General features: G+C 35.7%; 1 protein-coding gene across 18 annotated transcripts in view; it reads left to right on the forward strand.

Moving 5' to 3' along the window:
* The window catches only part of ROBO2 (roundabout guidance receptor 2), a 1,625,448-nt gene that overhangs the window by 1,588,429 nt on the left and 17,232 nt on the right, over nucleotides 1–19,787 (forward strand). For all 18 annotated transcript variants that reach the window (XM_078058803.1, XM_078058842.1, XM_078058774.1 and 15 more), the window contains 2 exons: nucleotides 8,318–8,578; nucleotides 12,824–13,029. In XM_078058803.1, coding sequence (XP_077914929.1) covers nucleotides 8,318–8,578; nucleotides 12,824–13,029 — 467 coding nt within the window. The remainder of the gene's footprint in view (nucleotides 1–8,317; nucleotides 8,579–12,823; nucleotides 13,030–19,787) is intronic.

Genomic DNA, 19,787 nt, shown 5'->3' on the forward strand with positions numbered 1-19,787 from the left:
TTTCTTTTCCCACTAGGTCTATTAAAAAACAGACTGTAATAGCTATTACCCATTGAAATAAAATTAATTCATTCCAAAGAAATGCTAAACTTCTCACTCGATTCTATTGCCCAGCAGTAGAATTGAAAATATCATTTGATGAATGAAATAATACACATTGCAGCAGACTTTTGTTTTTTGATATAAATTATTTTCTGAACATCAAGCCATAAAATATAGTTATTTCTGAATTATTTTAGTATTTAGCCAGGATATATTATTAGAAAATCTTTTCTTTTGTAAAAGATTTCTAGAAATTCATTTGGTACTTTAGATAGGTAAAGAAAGATATATTTTAATTATATATATTCAAAGTCTTTGTAGCATGTAGCTTGGTTTTTAATAACCTTTGAGTTATTTGCCTTAAATAGCTAGTATTTCCTGAAACAAAAATTATCACTTTTAAAAAAATAGTAAAGTCTTATCTATCAGTAAATTGACAGCAAAATTCAATTTTCTCATTCTTTGGACTCCGTTTTTCCAAGGTTATTATTTCAACTGTTTGTAATAACACCTAAAGTCAATATGACAAAAATAAATTAACTTAGATTTGTGATGACTTTGTCCATTTCTTGATATATTCTTTATAGTTTTCTGTTTTCTGTTTTCTAATGTAGAAACCTTATAATATTGAAAAAGAGGGACACCTGGCGTGGCTCAGTCTCTTAAATGTCTGAGTCTTGATTTCGGCTCAAGTCATGATCTCAGAGTTTTGAGATCAAGCTCCATACCCAGAGGAGAGTCTGCTGGAGATTGTCTCCCTCCCTCTAACTCTGCCCTGCCACTACTGTGTGCCCCCCTCCCCCCGCCCCACTCATGTGCGTGCTTGTGCCCTCTCTCTCAAATAAAAAATAAATACATATTTAAAAAAAAAGATTTTTGAACACTTCCTAGTTATTTTATAATGTGCTATTCATGATACTAACATTGAATATTTTACAGATGAGTTCTTCTTTAGAATTGTTTATATGTCTTGTTTTGAAACTCGTGCAGGTTTAAGGTTCTCTTGAAATGCAAACAACAAAAACTTCAGAAGTCACCTTTTGGTTTTGATAATTTTTATTTTAACAATCAAGGATTCTGCAACTGTAGTTCTTATGGTGCTATATAGTTTTTCTTCCTGCTGTTTTTAGCATATCATAATAGAAACTTATTCAACACATATTTTTTTCAAGTACAGAGCAAATGCTAAGCCCAGTGCCAGGAAAAAAAGCAACAGGGATGAAAGAAACAAATACACAATTATTCAGGAAGATCTGATCTCTGATCTAGGGAGTCACAGGAGTGGTAGGTAGAGACCAGAAAACATGGACGTGTGCATGCACACACACACTCTTTTATGTGATAAGCCCTAGATGAGCAATGTATACAAAATAATAATTTGTATTCTGGAAAGGATAAACATGTATGCCAGGTAAAGTTGGGGCAGTCTTGAAGTGAATCTTGAATCATTTATTCACAAATAATAGCACCCAGAGTTCTAACCAGCTGCTGATTGCCAGCTCTGAGCTTGAGACAGAGAGGACAAAGGACAAGAAATGGTCCCTAACTGAAAGCAGCCTAGGTGCCAGAATAAATTATTAACTGAGGACTACAACAAAATGTTACTAATGTCACCATTTGCTGTGCAGATGGAGAGAAATTTCCATAGCCAAAAGAAAAAATATCTATAAAATGAAAGATAAGAAAAAAAGAATAGCCCCATTCGTTTTCCTTTAGTACTCCCCACTCTTCCTTCAAAACTCCATCTTATTCTAGTTAAGGTGACTTGCCTTTCCTTAATTTTTTTAATTCCCTAAGCTTACTCCTCTATTGTAGTACTCCTCACATTGCATTCCAGTTGCCTGTGTGTATCTCTCAGCAATCAGTGCCTGCTGTATGAAGCTCGTTGGGTTTGAAATATGCATAGAGTAGGAGATAATCTGAAAAGGTGTCTTGAGGCCAGTTGTGAAGCCTTGTATGCCATATAGGGATTCTGACCTTCGGATGTAGATGACGAATTGAAGGACACGATGCTGGGGTAAGTAGGTAACATTTGGGATACTACAGAAGAGCCAATATCATGAAAAATGATAAGGCAGTAAGGTAAAACAATGGCAGGAGGATGGAGGGAAAGGGATAAATTTTGGAAATATACCTAGCCCAGAATAATCTCAATCTTGAAAAGATGGTCTCTTACTTTTTATTACAATGTTTAATACTGTTTCTAAACTTTCAATATTATCAAATTTCTTTCTAAGCCTTTCTTGGGCCATTTCCCCCCCACAGAACTAAATATCAAAATTTACCAAAGCATTGTCCAGATAGAAAAGTATTTAATTGTTAATTCAATATTATAGCAACAATGGTAAATGTTCTCTCTCATCCATATGCCTCTCTCAGCTTGATAAAAAGGTATCAAAATGTATTCATCCTTAGCTATAAATATAATGTATTTTTATTATTATATGATGCTAGGAAGAATTCAGTAGGGATTCAATAGAAATCTGATGCTTTGCTTTGTTACTACACTTAGAGATTGGCAAGCTTTTGTGGGTGTTGAACTGTATTGTATTTTTATTAGTAATTTGGTATTTGTATCTGGCCTTTAGCTAGTTCACATGCAACATTGATTTGTTGTCATCTTTCTCATTATTTACCAGGCAAGACAGATAATATGATCCCTCATACTACATTGACAATATGTTAAAAAAAAAAAAAAAGCTCTGTCCCTCTCCCTCTGCCCCTCTTCCCCCAAATAAAGTAATAAATTCTTAAAAAAAAAAACCAAGAAAAAATTGAAATTCCATCCCTCAAATAAGATATGTATCTGTAAATGTGAAGGAAACACTAAAAACTGAGCTATACTTCTCTTAACATTTATAGAGTCATCTGTTACTTTCTTGTCCTTCTTCAGAAACTGCATGAAACCTAGTATTTATTGTTCTGGAATGGATTCAGATTTGGAAACCTCAGAGATGAAGAGCAGCCCTCCTCACCATTAAATATGCTCCGTGTCCCAAATTTCTTTCATCTGTTCTCTCACATCCTTCTCCCAGTCTTTCTTTTATTCGCTCTCTCTCTGTTTTCCAGTTCTTGCACGAACCACTGAGATGAATCCCATGGACTTCTCTCAGCTTTGCTTATGGTCTGTATGAGTGGATTTTGCTCACTCCTGTTCGATATTATATTTGTAGAAAACATGCGGAAAAAGTGATGATAAAAACATCCATTCTAGCTAAGTGGAATAGCTACTGGAATATTTTTTTAGTCATTTAATACATTATGCAATGTGTTTGTATAATTTTTGAAATAACATTTATATGGCTGCGCTCTTCTTTGCCTGATGGTATTTGAATAATAAAAAATGAGTTGAGTACAACTACTTACAATTTTTTCTATGTAACCTTAACATATGATGCATATAATATCATTTCTTCTTTCTCTTATGTTCTCTATGTATTTTCATTCCATGTGCATGTTCCCTTCAGATTATTGGAAGCAAGGATAGTTTAATACTTATGAAGTAGGGAAATTTTAGAGAATAATTGACTACTTCCATTTGAAAGATTGAATATAGAAATATGTTCTTTATTCAAATGTAGGAAATCCTTTGCAATAAGCCATGTAAACAAAGGAAATACATGTTCTAGTTTATGGGGAAAAATGTGATATTTTATGGAGGAAATTTAATTATAACTATTGATGAAGTATAATAACACTCACATTCCATACTGAAAATGGCAGTTTTTTTGTTTTGTTTTGTTTTTGTTTTTTAGGATTCTTACTCATATTTTTGTTTGACTTTATAATATAACATTTAAAGTCAAATAAATAAATAAAAGAAACCTAAGCATTTTTTATTTTATTTTAAATTCCAATGTAGTTAACATATAGTGTTATATTAGTTTCAAGTGTACAATATAGTGATTCAACAATTCCATGTATCACCCAGTGCTCATTACAACAAGTGCGCTCCTTAGTCCCTATTACCTATCTCACCCATCCCCTCACCTACCTCCCCTCTGATAACCATTAGTTAATTCTCTATAATTAAGAGTATTTCTTGGTTTGTCTCTCTCCCTCACTCTCTCTTTTTTCCCTTTGCTCATTTGTTTCGTTTCTTAAATTCCACATATGAGTGAAATCATATAGTATTTATCTTTCTCTGACTGACTTAGTTCACTTAGCTTTATACTCTCTACCTCTATCCATGTCATCAAATCATAAGCATTCTTGTTAATGAATCAATTTTTGTGTTTTCATTTCAAATCAATAAATAGGGTTATCATCTACTATTTTTAAAGTATCATGTCAGGTGTGGCCAAACAAGAGTAATTCAATGTCATAATTTTAATGTAGCATAAATCCACTTGAGGAAAAGCTACTATTAACATGTGAAAGGTTAAATTCTCAAATAAATTAGACAATAGTTAAAGAAACCAACATTGGAAATGGCATAACATAGCGTATAATCAATTTTCAAGTAAATGTGCAAAAATGTCAGTGCAAGTCAGAAGAGTACTATATCAGTGCTAGTTGGCCTCATCTGAGAAATCTTTATAAAAGATATGGGATATAACCTGTAGCTTGAAGGATTTGTAAGATTAAGGTAGGTGAAACTGGAGGAGTACAGTTCGTTCAAAATAAGTTGAATACTTTAAGCTAATAGACCACAATGGAAAAGTACCGAAGTAAGAAGCTGATGATGATGATTATGAAAAAAAATCAATTTATTTTGAGTAGAAAATTCTTGTTGAGAAACTGGAAAAACCATCTAAAAAGGCAGGTTGAGGCTTAGACATATTTAATGGACAGAATAGAATGAAGAGAAGTGAATGTTTTATTCAAACAATTCTGATGTTTTCATAGACCAATTTGTAAGCAGTGTGAAGGATTGATTAGTGGATGGGAAAAACTGGAAGCCCTGAATCCAACCGGGACCGTGGGTGGCAAACTTTGTACACAACAGAATCTTTTTTTTTTTTTTTAATGAAATCTAACTATGATCTCCAACATATGAAACAGATCAAAATGGCATCATTTTGGAGCAATGTATTTTTTCAGGTCTGATTGGTACTTACATGGTTATTTGATGGGAATACAAGTTCAAACAATGGTATTTTCTAGTATATAAAAATTGTTATCTATAACATGAAAGTGGGCCTGTTTACACTACAGTATAAAGGACATTTTGGAAGAGATATTCCTATCAGAGTGTACGGGGCTGCTGAAACAAGCTCTTCAGTTCACAGCTCACCGAGGTAGATTATTCAGGGAGCCTCAAGAAAAGACGAAAATTGAACAGCTACAGATGATGAGGTTTATTCCCTGTAAAAAATCTCTCAGTGCATATCCATCACTTACAGTGCTTCTCAGGACTGATGAGGCCCACGTGATCTGGCACATCCTCACCTCCCCTGCCTCAACTATGGCCAACTCTCTTTATTTGTTGGCTCTTACCAGTTATAAAACTATTTGAGTTCTTCAAATACTGTTATCTTTTCTCTTTCTCTGGGCCACCCTTTAGAATATCCCCTTTTCCTACAGTCAGCATAACCTTGCCCTACCCCCAAACTAGTTTCAGCCTACCTTCTCCTTATTCCTGTAGTACTTGGTATTGTTGATTACTTGCTTGGTATCAGTCTGCCCTACTGGGTTTCCTGCTCTGTAAATAGATGCAGCTTCCTGACACATGGTTGTCGAATAAATGGATGGTCAACTCAAGGATTTTTTAAATAGACTTTATTTTTTAGATCAGTTTTAGGTTAACTACAAAACTGAACAAAAAATACAGAGATTTCCCATATACTCCCTGCCCCCACACATGCATAGCCTCTGCCACTATCTACTTTCCCACTAAAGTGATAGATACACTGTTAAATTGATGAACCTACATTGATATATCAGTATCACCCTAAGTCCATGGTTTACGTTAGGATTCACTCTTGGTGTTGTACATTCTATGTGCTTGGACCAATGTATAATGACATATATCTACCATTATAATATCATATAGAGCAGTTTGTTATAAAAATCCTCCATATTCTGCCTATTCATCCCTCCCTTCCCTTAACTTCTGGCAACCACTGATCTTTTTATTGTCTCCATAGTCTTGCCTTTTCCAGAATGACATATACTTAGAATTATGCAGTATGTAGACTTTTCAGATGGGCTTCTTTCACTTAGTAATGTGCATTTAAGTTTTCACCAATTCTTTTCATGGCTTGATGTTTCATTTCTTATTAGCACTAAATAATATTCCGTTATCTGGAGAAGCTTAGAATTTGGCCTCTCAGTGAATTTTGTCACAGTTTATTTATCCATTCACCCACTGAAGGACATTTTAATTGCTTCTAAGTTTTGGCAATTATGAATAAAGCTGCTACAAACATCCGTGTATAGGTTTTTAAATAAATTCAGTTTTAAACAAGATAAGTAAAGACACTTGAGTAAAAATATTCAAAAATCATCTGGACATTTACAAGTTAGCATTTGTGAGGGAGAGGATACACTTGTAATATGTATATATATATTTATAATAGTCATTTGATTTTTTAGTTTCTTTAATGAAATCTTCTACATACTAGATACTGAATTTGGTGCTGGAAATGCAAAGTTGAGAATTAGAGTTCTTGAATTTAAAGCTCTCATAGAGCAGTAGGAAAAAACAGAAACAAATAATCCCAATAGGGGTGCCTGGGTGGTTCAGTCAGTTAAGCATCTGCCTTCGAAGCTCAGGTCATGATCCCGGGGTCCTGGGATCGAGCCCCACATCGGGCTCCCCGCTTGGCAGGGAGCCTGCTTCTCCCTCTCCCTCTACCTGCCACTCCCCCTGCTTGTGTTCTCTCTCTCTCTCTCTCTCTCTGTCAAATAAATAAATAAAATCTTAAAAAAAAATAATCCCAATATAATATGGGGAGTACCACAATATAAGTATTTTAGAGTTGTAATCAATTCCATATGGTGGAGGCAGAGAAGACTTCACAAAACTGATGGCATTTGAATTGAACCTGAAGGAAGGGCAGGAGCCCACAGGCAGATGATTTGAGAATAGTTATATATAGACCCAGAGTTTAGAAAAAAATAAGCAGTAGGCTGATGTTGGGGAAATAGTGTGAAATTAAGCTAGAAAGATGGGTTGATCAGATGGGGAAGGGTCTTTTAGGCCCTGCTAATGAATTTGAACTTTTTCTTATATTAGTGATAATCACTGAATAATTCAAAGCACAGTGTGATGTGAATGAAGATTTTAGAAATATAATCCCATTGTCTGGAAGATAGGATAAAAGAGATGAAGATGACATCACAGGAGACTAGGAAAGCTAAAGGGCTAGTTCACATCAAAATGATTCAATCTGTGATTATGGAAGTAGAGGTGAAATAGGAGATTCCATACATATTTAAGAAGTGGAATTTATAGGACAGTTACATTCAATAATATTGTTTATCCTATCCTTAAGTCTCCCTTTAAAAGTACACTAGGATCTTTTTGATTAATGAAAATAATAGTATATGGAGAAGGTATAAATAGAAATGCCACTGATGTTGTATCACAATGAAAACTGTTTGGATTAGTTTTCTATATTCCCTGACCAGAGTCCTTAAAAACACAGTTTTTATAAATTATTATTTTCCTTTTGAATATATATTTTATCGGGCTAGCTTTTGAACTTCCGTTTTATAGATTTTAGATGTCAAGATACAGGGAGGCATGAGGCATGAGTTTCACTGAGGAAATTAGAAAATTAAAAGCATTAAAGGGCCATTGAATACATTTTGTAGCACAAAGTCTTAATGATCGACATGTCATATGCACTGAAAGCTTGGCATAGATCTTGAGTAAGAGTAAGTAAAATTCTCAGACACTTCTTTGATGATCAATATTGGCATATTCTGTTTGGTATATAAGTATGAACAGCAGAAGAAAGCAGTTAAATCTACGAGCACTAAATTAATTCATTAATTGTCTTTAATTAGCAATTTGGTTTTTCCACGTGAGTAACTTTGTTGGGAAGTTATTGCCTTTTGTAACTGTGAGTTAACAATTAGCTAATAAGATTTTCCAAGAATAAATTGAGATATTGAGATAGCAGATGTCATTATGATTAGAAATTAAGATAACAGCCAGGTGATTTACTGTGGTAGCACCAACAAATTGAAATCAGGAGGAAATCAACTAAGAGGACACTGTGGGTGCTGTCGTTCCCATTGTGGTTGTTATGTATTGCCAGCATCGTTGTGTGCATGTGTACGTGTCTATGTGTCAATATGCTTTTTTTTTCTCATTAAACTTCAGGTATGACAGTGATAGCTGGTGCCCGCCATTACCGGTCCAAACATACTTACACCAGGGTATGGAAGATGAACTGGAAGAAGATGATGATCGTGTCCCAACACCTCCTGTCCGAGGCGTGGCTTCTTCTCCTGCTATTTCCTTTGGACAGCAGTCTACTGCAACTCTTACACCATCCCCACGGGAAGAGATGCAGCCCATGCTGCAAGCTCACCTGGACGAGTTGACAAGAGCCTATCAGTTTGATATAGCCAAGCAAACATGGTAAATATTCTCGTTAGGTCAGGGGACCCAGGCCTTCAGCACAGGGATAGAAAAAAATGTTCTTTTATAATACAGTCACAAGAAGTTCTCATAGAACTATACAGCTGGGATTAGAAGTACTTTTGTGCAACTCATTATTCATCTGGATAAAGAAATTGGCTAAGGAAATGTTAAATAATTTGATCAAAGTCACATAACTGGTTAAAGAGTAAACCGGAGCAAGAATTCAGATCTGCTGAATTTCAGGCTAAACTGCTTTTGGCTACACCAGAATCTTTTCTAATTTACAGGTTAGCTTCAATTAGCTTATCCTTGAACTCACTTCCAATGCCCTAGTAAAAGACTCCTTTTAGATTCTTCAAAGTGCCTGTGATTAATTCTGTATGTGGTCGTGAATATGTAAATGTAAGCTTCTGCAAATCACGTATGGTCAGTGTCAGTTATTAAAAGATCCTTGGGCTGAATTAAATGAGACAGAAAAAAAACCAGCAATATTAGTAGATGCATTAAAAAGTAAAACCTAGAATAAATTACAAATCCCAAATTCCTTTTTTTTTTAATCAACCCACACCCTTTCCTAAGGTAGAGATGGCAATCTACTTAGGTATCCTGTGCAAGCATGGAAAGAATACAAGTGGGATGAGCTCTCACAATTTTGTACAAGTTTTCTAATGTGCTCTCTTTTCTCCCAAATAATGACATGTAAGTCTGACTCTTGAAATCTCAATGGCATACCTCTGATTATCTTCTATTGATTTCCATGATGTGATTGAAGTTAAATTTTTATAAAATAGAATTTGCTTTTCTTTTTGATAGTTTTAGATACTAGGATACTTGATAATGAGATGAATCTCATTCTCAGTGTTAATGAACTCTTTCTTTTAAAAATACAGCAAAATATACAAAGAAATACTAAAACCAGGCCAATCATATAAAGCTTATTACGAACATAGGATCTTTTCTTAGAACCAGAGGTTTCTGAATATATTTTTTCTCAATCATCTGATGTTTTCTCAAAGGCCAAAGGCAATCTACTGTTAAAGCAGTATTCTTTTGTATCAGGCTGCTTCATAAACTACCACTATTTAAGTTGAAGCCCACTGCTTTAAGAGCCAAAGGATTTCCTTCAGGTTAACTAATGCAACCAGGTGCTTTAGTCATTTAAGGCACAGATTCTAGCTCAGGTGTTCTCAAATTTGCCTGCATTTTGGAATCACCAGGATAACTTTGATATAGAGTGATATCTAAGCACCACCCCTGATATTCCAGATCGCTACTTACCAGCTGTATGACAGTGAGCAACTTAGCTTAACCTTTCTGTGTTTCCACCCCCATTTGTAAAATGATGATGCTCATACCAATTAGCTCCTATACGATGTGAGAGCACAGTCTCCAAGACTACCCTCGGTTCCAAGAATTCACTAGAAGGAGCCGTAGAACTCACTGAATATCAGGACGCTGAAAGTTATGGTTTATTATATTGAAAAGATACAGATTAAAATCTGCCAAGAGAAAAGATGAAAAGGACAGAGTCCAGGAAAGTTCCAAAGCTAGAACTTCCAGTTGTCTTCTCCCAGTGGATTTGTGGAAAGCATTACTTTCCCAGCAACAACGTATGACAATATGCATGGAGTATTGCCAACCAGGGAAGCTCATATGAACCTTGAGTTTCATGGTCTTTCTTCAGCTTTGTCATATAGACATGGTTGGCTATCTGCATGACTGACCTCAGTCTCTAGACCCTCCAGAAGGCTAGCGGATACCATGTGACTGAAAGCCCCTACCATAAATCACATTGTTAGACTTTCTGGAGAAGCCTAATGTCTCCAGGTGAACAAAGACACTTCTATCAGATAAGACATTCTAAAACTTAGAGAGAAATTACCTCCCTGGAGCACAAGGCAAAAGCCTAAGTTCTCTTCGGGCAAGGTCAAATTCTTTATTACTCATCACAGTTTTTGTGAGAATTAAGTGAGTTCTGTCTGGCTCGGTTGATAGAGCATGCAACTCTTGATCTCAGGGTTGTAAGTTCCAGCCCCACGCTGGGTGTAGAGATTATTTAAAAATAAAATCTTAAAAAAAAAAAGAGTTAAATGAGCTTGCTCTTATACAGGACCTAGTGCAGTATGTAGCTGTATTATAGCTGTTATTATTCAGAAGGGCTCGGGTTTTCACCTGAATTGTTCATCGCTGTCTTTCCACTCTTAGAAGGGCACTACCGTTCGTGAGTGTTGCATAGAAATTTGCTAAATGGGTGAACAAACTAGTTCTCCACCTGCTCCAGGTACCCATGGGGCAAACCCTGTTTCTTTTGCTGAGCATGTTTCTGTTCAGTCCAACAATCCTCCAGGGTGTCATTAGCGACGCCCTTTGTAAAAGTTATGAGCCTGTCTGTGCTCGCACAGGATCTCAACCTTCAGGAACGGAATGCCCTCCTCATCTGAGCTGCACATCAACATCACAGGAGGAGCATTTTAAAAATGCTAATTTCCAGGCTCCGCCTCCAGGGAGTCTGTTCATATTGACCCATGCAGTGCATAGCACAGTGCTCATCACTACAAGAGATTTATAGATGTTTTGCACCCTCTTCCTATTTCAGTTTATCTCCTACTCCTGCTGAACTCAAGGATTACATTTTATGCCTTAATGTATATTTGTTCCATTCAAGAGGAGTCAGCAATGATGTAGGACTGGAATGTTGGTTTCTTTAGTCTTTTCCAAGACAAAAGTGCACACCATTAAAGGAGAATGAATCATGTATATAAATATCGCCTTATATTCTCTTGCTCATGACTGGACTCAGTCCATCCTCGATTCATAAACAGAATTTGAGGCAACATTTACAAGATGTCATCATCAACACTCAAGATTTTCTGTACCGGTAGTCTAGAAACTTCCTGATTTTTGCATGAGTGAGGTATGATGACTGTCAGATAAAGACTTGGGGCCTCAGATTCCTGATCTGTTAAATTAAAAATGTGGCTCCCAGAACTAACATCTTAGGGTTTTTGTTGTTTTGTTTTGTTTTTTAACATTGAAAGATTTAGAATGTTTTTAACATTGGAGTTGGTTGCCAGTTCAAGAATGCAGTTGGGAGAGGAATGTTAAACAAATTCTGGAAGAATGAAATATTTTCTCCAAAAATGCAAGTGTTAAAAATCATCTTGTATCTTTAATTCAAAAACTTAGGGTAAAAATGCATAACATTTGACTTACATGTGCCTTAAGTAGCCTATATCTTTTAAATACTTAGTATTGAGACTTTAAAAAAAATTTATTAAGATATGTGGTATATTCACTCCTTAATGACAGTAACAAATAACAATGACTTTCATATATATCATGGCATTTATAATTTAGAAGAAACTCTTAAGTAGTCACAAAATGAATCAACTGAACCCCGGTGTCCAGCTATCCATTTTGCTAGCCATGCCATTTGAAACAAGTCACTTAAGTTGGAACTTTAATAGATTCTAAGACAAAGGTAATAATACAAGTTCTGTCTACTTCACAAGGTCGAGATTAAAGGTACACATGCATTGCAATGGGTGTGTTTAGCACACCTCATGTTCCAAACACAGAGAGTGCTAAGATGAATCTTTTCTACATTTGAGCTGTTTTAGACTTTGGGGGGTAAAACAGAGGCACAAATAAGTAGCTAGAACATAAAGGAGCCATTTCTACTTTAAACTGGGTTAAAGTTGAAACAACCACTCAGCCTGATTCATGGGGGATGTATTGGAAGAAAACCTTGTAGGGCAGTCAGTGTGCTCCTGGCTGGGAGAAGGGTTACTGGTATTAACACTTCCTGTGACATTTTTTCTTCATAAGGGCCAGCAGGTCACATGGACCACACAGGCTGAGTAGAATTTTGACATTAAACTGTGAACAAAATTATTATATTCTTTTGGGACCAAAAAAATTGCTTTAAGCAGTTATTTGTGGCAAATATTCATATTCTCCTTTGGATGATTTATTTACACAAAAATGCTGGGTCTGTATTTTTTCTCCGTATATTATCCCATAAATACCAATGGAAGAGTGTAATAGTCTATACTGTTGTTGTTGTTTTGACTAGCCATGTATACACAGCCCATTGTCTCTGCTGAAATGTAAGAAAGCACTGTAACCTCCAAAATTAGTTAATAGAAAGCAAGAAGATAAAATGAGTCATCATCACATGCTGTTTAATTCTAATTTTGTAGGATGTTAATGAATTCCCTTTCTCCCCCATTTGAATTCTAGGCACATTCAAAGCAATAATCAACCTCCACAGCCCCCGGTTCCACCATTAGGTTACATGTCCGGAGCCTTGATTTCCGATTTGGAAACAGATGTTCCAGATGATGATGCTGATGATGAGGAGGAAGCTTTAGAAATCCCCCGGCCCCTGAGAGCACTAGAGCAGACACCCGGATCCAGTATGGACAATCTAGACAGCTCTGTGACAGGTAACGGAACTGATTTAATAGGAATAGCTGACCTATTTATAACATTAAAATGCATCAAAAATCAAATACTTTCTTATGTAAGATTTATTCCACTCTAGCTATTTCTATAACATTTTAAATATGTTAATATTAAACACAAAATTCAGAAAGGATTTGGAAATACTTTTGCTTTGCTGCAAAAATGATAAGAAAATTCATGAATTTTAAAAAGCTTTAAAGACATGAAAGAAAACTCAATTATATCCAGCTTTCATGAAAAGTTCACTCTACTGGGGAACCAAGTCTATTACATAAAAAACCTTGACTTTTAGAAATGATATATTTTGTATATCAGGAGCAACATACAAAGTGAATGCAATCTTAAAACGTTTCTCGATATTTTCACTCTGTAAAATCATTCACCGATGAAAATAAGCAAGTCTTCAGAGTAAGCCTCTCTAAGGTTGCACAAGGTATTATTTATGGAGTGGAAAAAATGTATGGCAAGATAAGCCATACATTTACACATTTCATATCATTGGATTCAATAATTTCTCCTCTCCCAAGAAATATAGTTATTTTTGCTGTTTACTCCTCCAGCGTCCTCTGCTTTGCTCACCATGTGTAAGGTTGCAGTTGCTACTCTCCTAGGATGATCCCAGGACTGCAACCTATTGCCAAGGATTTAAGTTTATCCCATTTTGTTGAAAAAACTTGAATCCTAATGTGTACACAGTGAATATGGAGAAACATAAAAATTTCATCTTTCTATTCCAGTAGGTATCCCTTCTTTGACACACATACACAAATGTCTCCTATAGGACTATAAAGACATAATTACCACAGATGTAGACCTCGCCTTTGCCTGGCATTGGGTCTTCTCAGAAAATCACCCATTTCTGTATTTATCTTGATGATATCGTCTTCATCCTTGGAGGCAATTACAGTCCCATTTAATTCATTTGTACTCCAGCGCTCCCAGCTTACACAGATTTTGCACTACGCATTAGAGTTCAGCCAACACTGATGGAAACTTCTTTATGGCAGTGATGGAGAAGGATAAGGACCTATATGTTTCCTCTGTATGCCTTCCTGAATAACACAATGTGTGATGCATGAGTCCATTTTTGTTTTGTTTTGTTTTGTGTCTTACCTGGGGGTAGACATGTCTGCTTGCCAGGCTAATTAAGATTTAAGAACTGCAGATATACTGCTGTGATGTGAAATCCAGATCCAACCGAAGGTGGCAGAGCAAAAGTTTAAATCTTTGAATGCAGAGAGCTAACTTATTAGTACACTATTATGTTAAGCCCCTTTGCCTGAATTTGAAGCATAATCTCCTTCAGGGGAAAATTCTGCATATTTTTGCATATCTCAGTAATGATACTGAACTCTTTTCCATTAGGAATGCAGTAAGAATCGCAATAATAACATAAAAAAGGGCAGCTATAGCTTATGTAGTTCTTTTATTAAATATTATAATGTCAGAGATGATAAATATATCTATAAATCAGGAGACTGCCATTTCGTACTTTTCCATGCTCACCTGTTAGAAACATGTTAGAGTATTTAATATGAATGTGGTTAAAACCAATCTGCCTTTCTCCTTGTAGTGAGTATACTCTTCATTCCAAATGAAGCTTTTATTGCTAAGAAAACAATCTGTTTTCCTCCTTGAATTCACTGCTTAATTACTGCCGTGTATAAAAACCTCAGGGTGTTTAGGTATGTATTACGTGATGAATTTACCCTATGAATAATACATCTTCTCAGTGAAGGAAGTTGTACTCTACGAAAAGTAGCCAAAGAGGAAACTCTTTACTTTCCTCTTCTATTTTTTTTTGGCTCTGCGATAACTTTGTGGGGAAGGTATGATCAAAGATTTAATTTGTCTTCTAGTATATAAGTATAATGTAAGTAAATATGAATTAAAATAAGAGTAAATATGTTTTCTCAAAAAAGTGTGTGTGTGTAGGAAGTGTGAGTGACTGTATAGATGTGTGTGTGAGAGAGTATAGATAGGGTTTGTGGTTATATCTGCATGTGAGTGGATGCAGGGATGTGTGTGTGTGTGTGTGTGTAGGTGTGTGTGTGTGTGAGTGTAAATAGGATTGTAAGTGTATTACAGTGTGTGTGCACGTGCAGGCATGTACACGTACATGGAGATGGCCCTGAGGTGAATATATGTACAAACCTAATGTTACGGAAATCAACATACTGATGTATATTATTCTAACGTGTTTATGTTTTCTTCAGACACTTAAAGCTAGTTTAATGGTGCTAATTGAGGTGGGCAATAAAACAGACACTGTTTCCATTGGCTTTTTATGTTTTTAAGATGGTAAGTGCCCACAGAGAGGATTCTAATCTTACTGTAAATTACTTGGGGTTCTAAATTCATGTGTGGTATGAGGAAATCAGGCATTACTTTCACCTAAATCACCTGGTAGAGATTTTCATTTTCATGAAACTAATAACCATTTTTATTAAATGGAACAAACAGTTCTATTCCAATCCCTGAAACTCTAAAGCCAACTAGAATGATAGCGCAATGATAACACAGAGATGGATTAATAAGCCTGTGTATACAATTATTCAGGACTTTACTTGGATATATTACATTCCGACCCTTAACTGCATTAAGTAGTATCAGCAGCTAATAAGGTGCAGAACCCATCTTTATAAAGAAATAATTATATTAATTCCCAATATTTCCATAACAACGAAGTAATTTGTGGTAGACATCTTCAATTTTGAAATAATGGCTCATGAATGGAAAAGCAAGCAGAGAGGGAAGTATCTGTAGTTCCATATCCCATAATCTCATGTCTTAGCCTGGTTGGGCAGCTATAACAAAAGGCAGTAGACTGGGTGGCTTAAACAACAAGCATTTATTTCTCACCGTTCTGGAGGCTGGGAAGTCCAAGATCAAGGTGCCTGAGATCTGGTTCCTGGTGAGTTCCTCTTTCTAGCTAGCAGGCAGCAGTCTTTGTGCTGTGTTCTCACATGGCAGAGAGAGACAGCAAGCTCTCTGGTCTCTCTCTCTCTCTCTTTTTTAAGATTTTATTTATTTATTTGACAGAGACAGAGTGAGAAAGTCAGAGAGCACAAACAGGGGGATCAGCAGAGGGAAAGGGAGACGCATGCTGCCCAATGAGCAGAGAGCCCCACGTGGGGCTTGATTCCAGAACCCTGGGATCATGACCTGAGCCACGGGCAGATGCTTAAATGACTGAGCCACCCAGGGGCCCCTAGTCTCTTTTTATAAGGTCACTGATCCCATCGTGATGAACCCACATTCATGGCCTCATCTAAACCTAATTATCTCCCAAACGCCCCATCTCCTATACATTAGGGATTAGGACTTCAATACATGGATTTTAGGGAGAAATCAACATTTGGTTTCCAAAACTCAGTAATATGGAAAATGTATTTGCAAACCTGCTATATTATATTTATCCCCACAACAAACATTTATCAGATGTCTATTCCTTCCAATCTGTTGACTAGGATTTTAGATATAATAATAATAATGATAGTGATAATAATAATGTTATCAACAACAACAACAACAACAAGAATACTAGCTTGCACATATATAGATAGCCCTTAGTAGGTACAAGACACTCTCCTAAGCAGTGGCCTGTTTTTCTGTAGTGGCTCTGTGAGCTAAGAATGTTTCTTACATTTTTAAAGGATTCTAAGAAAACATGAAACAAACAAAAACAAAAAAGAGACAGCAAAGTCTCAAATATAGGGTATCTGGCACTTTAAAGAAAAGTTTGCAGATCCTTGTCCTAAAGTTTTAACATATATTAATTCACTTAACTGTCACAACCTTATTTTTTTTTAAGATTTTATTTATTTATTCGACAGAGAGAGAGAGAGAGCGAGAGAGGAAACACAAGCAGGGGGAGTGGGAGAGGGCGAAGCAGGCTTCCCGCTGAGCAGGGAGCCCGATGCGGGGCTGGATCCCAGGACCCTGAGATCATGACCTGAGCCGAAGGCCTAACGCTTAATGACTGAGCCACACAGGCGTCCCTGTCACAACCCTATTTTTATTCTCATTTTATAGATAAGGAAATTGGGCCATAGAGGGGTTCAAAGTATTTTTAAGGTTACCCACCTGATAAGTGGCAGAAGAATTTTCAAAATTTGTTCTAACTCTTAAGGTAAATTACCATGATCCCTTCTCTGGATATGCCCAACTTTTTTTTTTTTTTAATCTCTGAATTTAACGTATTTAAGAAGAAAATGATTTCCTGGTCTATTACTTAACATATGGATCTCTGTCTCTGTCTCTATCTCTCTGTCTCTCTTCCTTTCTGTGTGTATGCATGTGTGTGTGTGTTTGTACATATATGAATAAATAAATAAATATATATATGTATATATATATATACATACAAATACAAAATATAATTTTATCTCTGGAAACATTAGTCCTTACCCCCTATACATTTAATCAAGATTTAAAATATCTTAATTTTTAGATGTAACTTTTATTATTTATTTTCTTATATTTAGTTCTATATTCAGTTATAGTGACTCATGCTAACAAAAATCAACTGTATCAGCACTTTTTATAGGAAATCTCCTTTATAATTTAATTTATACTATAATTTTAACCTATTTGGTTATAATAAAGTATAAAACTATCTTGATTATAGCACATCACACTGTGTTTGGGGCTAGAAAGTAAACATCCAGAGTTGTTGCAGTCTTCAGGAATATGCTTGCCATATTTCCTCCTTAATGCCAAATCCACCATTTTGGGGTAACAGGACAGGGAAAGGAGTTAATACTTCTTTCTATATCTTCCATGATGGGAGTCCAGGGTAAGAGTTTCCTGAATTTAATGACTCCACCACAGGAAAAAAGAAACAGAAGGCAATGTGAGAGAAGACAGAAGGAAAATGTCCTGTACCTGGCGCCAAGATTCTAACTGCTCCACTGATCACAGAAAGTACAACGGAGAGTGAGTGCCATGAAGTTAAACGAATAAAAGTTTCCTTAACTGCTGGACCCCACATAAATACTACGGCTGAAAGGAAATCGTGGCTTTATATTTTCTGTATTTTATGTCCTTGGAGGTTTTTACTGGAACTCCCCAACCAGATCGCTTTGCAAACAGTAAAACCTGGCAGCCTCACCACCTTCCTCGACCACACAGCTTTTAGAGAATTGGCCACTTGAGAAAGTGTGACCTGATGCCTTACTTTTGTTGCACTCAAGGAAAATATTTTAGAATTAGGGGAATTTCAGAGATAAGGCTACAAATAATTAAATCACTTTCTTAGACTACTTCAACAGCTGTGATGTATTTAAAAAGAAATTAAACATATACTTCAGAATTTAACAGATAAAAGGGGAATATCATATATTCAAATTTTATCTGAGTGGGACAAGTTAACAGGTGCCATATGTCCCGAGGAAGAAATTTTGTAATGACTTATTTTGCTTTCCATATATATTACACATTCTTTTCCTCTGAGGAATGTAGGTGGAATTGTTGCATATTCAATATGTTTGAGTGAAAGAAGGATTTCTAAAGATTAGACATGTTTTTCTACATTTAAGCAGAGGTCAATATCTGGATTGATTTGTCCAAAGACATTTATAGCTGAAGATTTTATTTAACAGATATTTAGACTGATTGCACTTAATAGGAAGAGTTCCTGGATTAAATATTGGCTGAAAAAATGGGGGACAGCCAGTTTTTGTATCTCATAAAAATGGTAATGCAACAATTAGCAGGGTCATATTATAAAGCACAGACTTTACTCTAGCTTAATGGATCTAAGGATAAGCATTTATCAGCAAGGAAGGATTTAGCATAAAGCGACATGTAAATGAATTGATGACTGATCATAAATTAATTTTAGTGCTGAAGATGTAATAGAGACACAGCAAGATGCCACTTTATCATAGTATTTTACTGCTCAGTAACATTTGAGCAACAACTTAATGTGCTATATGCAGTTCTTCTTTAACAGCTTGAATAAATTTGAGATTTTTTGGCCTTTCAGCAACTTTAAACCTGAGAAATTTCCAAAGATTGAAAATGTAAACACAAATAAATTTGGCTATGTGACATAAATTCATTTTTCATTAAATGTTTAAATACGTATTGATGATGTTTGGGGCTATAACATGTCAAATTGGTATGGATTGCTTATAACTTGTAAAGAATCTCTACCTGAACTCATTCACTTGGTGAATGAGTGTTCATTTTAATGTTTATGTTTGTATTTACATTTATGAAAGAAAACCAGTTATCCCCAAACTTGCTTACTTTTTAATTCATGAATCAATGTGTTTCTTTCCTTCCTATCATTGTCTTCTTTTTTTGTGATGGTTTATCCAAATGTTCAGATCATTCTTGATGCTTAAATCTAAAAAAAGAGCAAGAACGGTAACCACAGAGAGGTGAAATCAGTGATTGCCAAATAAATGTAATAATTACACAACATGGAAGAAATTTAATATACGTCATATATTTTTTTCTTCATGGTGTATTGCAAATTTTGTTTTAAAATATTCCCCACAAATATACCCATTCCATAGATCATACTTAAATAGAGACAAGGGGCTATCAAAGATAAAGAGTGAGGGACAAAGAGGAAAGAAAATTTATTGCCTTCTTTTTGTTTGTTTCCTTCTTGCCCTCCATTTTGAAGGTGATCTCAACTGTACTAACCTGAGGTCGCTTGCCCCTCTTTAGCTTGGGTTATGAGGCTTTCTGTTGCTCACCAAGGCCAAACCTGTATGGCATGTGT

Source organism: Halichoerus grypus, chromosome 1, assembly GCF_964656455.1.
Source record: "Halichoerus grypus chromosome 1, mHalGry1.hap1.1, whole genome shotgun sequence".
NCBI lineage: Eukaryota > Metazoa > Chordata > Mammalia > Carnivora > Phocidae > Halichoerus > Halichoerus grypus.